This window comes from Cyprinodon variegatus, unplaced genomic scaffold, assembly GCF_000732505.1.
Source record: "Cyprinodon variegatus isolate N-32 unplaced genomic scaffold, C_variegatus-1.0 Scaffold1, whole genome shotgun sequence".
Lineage (NCBI taxonomy): Eukaryota > Metazoa > Chordata > Actinopteri > Cyprinodontiformes > Cyprinodontidae > Cyprinodon > Cyprinodon variegatus.
Genome location: NW_015150454.1, coordinates 1,889,051 through 1,893,089, shown reverse-complemented (window position 1 = coordinate 1,893,089; position 4,039 = coordinate 1,889,051). Strand labels below are relative to the sequence as shown.

The window sequence follows — 4,039 nt, the reverse complement described above, 5'->3', positions numbered from 1 at the left end:
TTGGACCCAGAGGAGTAAAGGAGTGGACTGTCACTTGGATTTCCGAAGAGGACTTGAACGGATCATGTGGAGGTTTTCCCCTGCTCAGTGTGTACTCGGTTAATCCTTCCAGGGGGAGAAGGTCCAGGTATCCAGCTACTCAGGAAGGCTTCCTACCGAAGAGCAAAGACGATAAGACTCAGAGAAACAAAGCTTAGGTTAGACTCAGCTAATCTCAGCTTGGCTAGAGTACACAAAACTGGCAAACACTCTGGCATCGAGGTAGTGACAGCCCACTGCTCAAATACTCCTCCAGTAATGATCCAACGAGCCGCGGGTGTGCAGGGAGGCCCAACGAGGACAGGGCACCACCAGTGGTGGAGAGAGAAAAACACACAAACAACCACAGAAATTGGATTCCTAACAAATTTGGGACCAGCTCACATTTCTTTTTAAACAGGCTTCAATTCTTTGTATTTTTCAAAGTAACTCCTTATAACATAGTAGTCACTAATTGGATATTAATCTCCAATTATTGTGCCTGTATTTTCTCTTACTGTTAGTTGTTTTTATGCACTTCCACCAACAGAGTTTGTTCTTAAATATACTATATAAATAAATTTGATTTGATTTGGAAATGTCCCATTTCTTGCATTTATAACTGCAGTGAAGGGAGGTTTAAAAAGGCAAAGGGAGCTGCATAAAAATACTTCTACTTTTGATATGTTTACTTGTAAGGAATTATAGAAATAAAAACGTGTTTTTAAAATTGTTTAACAGTTTGCAAACATGTCTCACAGCAGCCTGAGGGGGGACTGACTTTACATGGCACCATCAAACAGCTCCCTCCCTCACTCAGTCTGCCTCCCTCCCATCTGAAGGAGCATCTTACAGGCGGATCAGGTGGCACTTTCCACCCAGTCTCATCCTCCACCGCCTCACAAGAGGAAAGCCGACAGACGGCGTTTTCAAGTGCGCCGGGGAGTCTTTCTGTGCGCGTTTTTTCCCCCCACCTCTCCGGTCAACCATGCTGGAAATGTCGGACATAGTGTGCGTTCTCATCCCGCTGCTGATGTTTGCGGGCTCCACCATCCAGGCGGACGTGAAGAGTGTCAGAGAGGCGGAAAAATCCGGGAATTTCATGGAGGACGAGCAGTGGCTGTCCACCATTTCACAGTACAGCCGCAAGATCAAGCACTGGAATCGCTTCAGAGACGTAAGTGTGTGACTGAGAGAGAATGCGGTGGATGGATGCGCGCAGATGAACAAACGCTGCCATGTTTACTCCATCTTTCACACAAACTTGCATCTTTCTGCGGTTTTACTGCCAACCACATACATACAACCCGTATAAATAAATAACTGAGACTTTGATTCTGCTATTGGAATTATTTTTTTTCATAACTCACCCGAGGAAAACCTGGATAAGTTGAATTGAATCAGAAAACTCACATGAGAAATCACCTGTTCATAATAAACACAAACCAAACTGCCTCTCTCTCTGTTTTATTCTCTATCTTCTAGCAATGTTTTTTTTTATTCCTAATTATCACATCTGAGCTGTTTCTGCAGGACATTATGGGCCCAAACCATCATACTGTCCTTCATCCTTAAGCATCTCACCTCACATGTGGCTCAAGGGATTTTAACAAGAGATTTAAGCAATTAAGACATAGAGCATTGGTTGATTGATGTGCACATGCACCTATTGAACAGTCTGATCTGGGTTGGTGGGATTGATTAACGCCTGCAGGGCATGCCTGGTGATAAATTGCTGTGTCTGTGGATGTATGGATGCCGCTCTGCCTCCAGCTCAGTGAAATGATTACTAATGATCCCCAGCAGGATTTGGACAGTATATTGCAGCTGGATTAGGTTGCATATGACCAATGTTAATTTGGTTTTAATTGATCCTGTGAGACTGCATGCTGCATGTGTAATTTGTTGTTATTATAGGGTTAGAAAAAAAGGCAGTTTGGTGTCTGAAAACATGTTTGGGGTGTTTTTCTGTCAGCGAGGTAATGTTACCAGTTTTTTAAAGACCTTGAAACCAGAAACAAGGAGAGTTACCTAGAGATTAACACATCTCCTCTGAAACTAATGGAATTAAATTGGGATTATTGTTGGATTATGATTCACTGGGTGTGGATCTATATTTACACAGCTTTCATCTAAAATGTTTGCTGCATGACCTCCTGAATCTGAATCTTGGTTGGCCATGCAAAAATAAATCCATCTACCATAAGTCAATTAAAAGGCAATCAAATATCACATGTCTCTCTGTTTCCTATCCTTAAGGCAGTTCAGATTTTTTGTTACACGTTAATACCTGAAAATAACCTACATTATATTTTATTTTGTATCTTATTATTTTATTTTGTATCTTATTATAAATTCACATTAGCTGGTCTCAGAGAGCCTTAGTAGTTTCAGAATAGCAACAATAAAGGGGATTTCTCACGTCTTAAAGCAAATCTGAACTAAAAAAAAATCATATTGCCTCACTGGAAATATAAAAAGTATATCTAAGTGCACCTTGCTGCAAAACAGAAAGGGGCAGAGACTGACCACATGGCAGGCCCACACCATATTTGGAAACTGGCACCTTTGCACTCTTGGAATGAGGCAGGTGCTGTTTCCTATACCAGCTGCCTTTTGTCACGTTTTGTGTTTTATTTATTAAACGTATCTATAGTGATCCAAGTTTTTTGGTGATTAGATTTTTTATATTAAAGACACAACAACCATTAGCAAAGATTTTTAAAGAATGCATTTTTATTCTGCTAAGAGGTCCCACTAGAATAGGGTATGCAAGTTATCTTCATGTATGAAACAGGTCAGAAACAATAGCATAACTATCAGTAAGCAGAGACTGAAATTGCTTAGGGGCCCCCGACCTCTTAGGGGCCCCGTCACTGACACCTGGTTGGCCCCCTACGCAACTGTGGACTAGGACGTCTCTTTGCAGATGTAATGGTGCAAAAAATTCCTCTTAAACCCACCTGACACCAAATAGACTGACCAAACCTTATTTATACATCAACACATGGCAGATTTCAACATGATGGTAAGCTGTTTAAACACGACACCAATAGCAAAGCAGTCAGTGGTGCTTTTAATTACTATTTTAATAACTGTGTATAGTTCATCAGACGGTTGGTAAAAAATACATTCACATAATATATTTCAAACTGCAATAAAGATCTTAAAAGAACGATGTATTTGAGTATTTTAACTTTAACATTACGACTTGGAATTATGGGTAATCCAGAGCTTAGAGTAAAACCATAACCGTTACGTACAATGTGTTAGCGACGGTGGATACCAGACTGAGGTACTAATGCGGATTCCAGAAAAGTAAAAGCAAATAAGAGCTGCTGAAAGGATGGGAAAAACGTCCCAAAATAAACACGTTCTTTCAAAGAACCGATTAGGGAGAGGTGGACGTTGCTGCTGCAGTGAGTAAAGATTGTGACCCGGAGATGAATGGAGAGAACGTGGGTGAGGAACTCAAGGTAGGCCGATAAGACTCATTTTGAAAGTGGGGTGTTGTACAAAATCTTGTACTTTGTAGTAATATTACAGTTAATTGTTAGGAAAAAAGAAACAGTGTTACAAACAAGATAGAAAGAATTAGCTGATTGTTTTCCGTCTCTTAAAACAAATGCATGTTAGTTCACAGTTTTCTAATGATTCTGTCCAAAATCATCAGATTTTAAAGATTTATTATTTGGAGTTTGCCAGTGATAAATACCACAATACTTGACTCGCTAAAAAACTAGAAATTAGAATGTTCCATATTATTACATTTTCCAAATCACACTTAGTGATTCACTAAATTCAAAAAAATCTAATCAAATCATGATCAAATTAGGGCTGCAAATTATGGTTATTTTGCAAATTGTTTAAAGCTACAGTGTGTATTAATTACAGGGATATACAATCAGAAATGTAATACATTATACATAACTATGTTATTTTATCATCATCTACGAACTCAGCCTCTTAACCTTAATATTTGCGTTGCCTTAGAATTCGTTATTTATAACTACATAGGAGC

General features: G+C 39.4%; 1 protein-coding gene across 3 annotated transcripts in view; it reads left to right on the top strand.

Moving 5' to 3' along the window:
• Positions 1-851: 851 nt before the first annotated feature.
• Positions 852-4,039, top strand: part of spock2 (sparc/osteonectin, cwcv and kazal-like domains proteoglycan (testican) 2) — a 38,151-nt gene continuing 34,963 nt past the window's right edge. For 2 of the 3 annotated variants that reach the window (XM_015380556.1, XM_015380475.1), the window contains exon 1: positions 853-1,195. In XM_015380556.1, coding sequence (XP_015236042.1) covers positions 1,007-1,195 — 189 coding nt within the window. In that variant the 5' untranslated portion in view covers positions 853-1,006. Of the gene's footprint in view, positions 1,196-4,039 lie in introns of all 3 variants that reach the window. The other variant, XM_015380640.1, reaches the window with a different exon arrangement.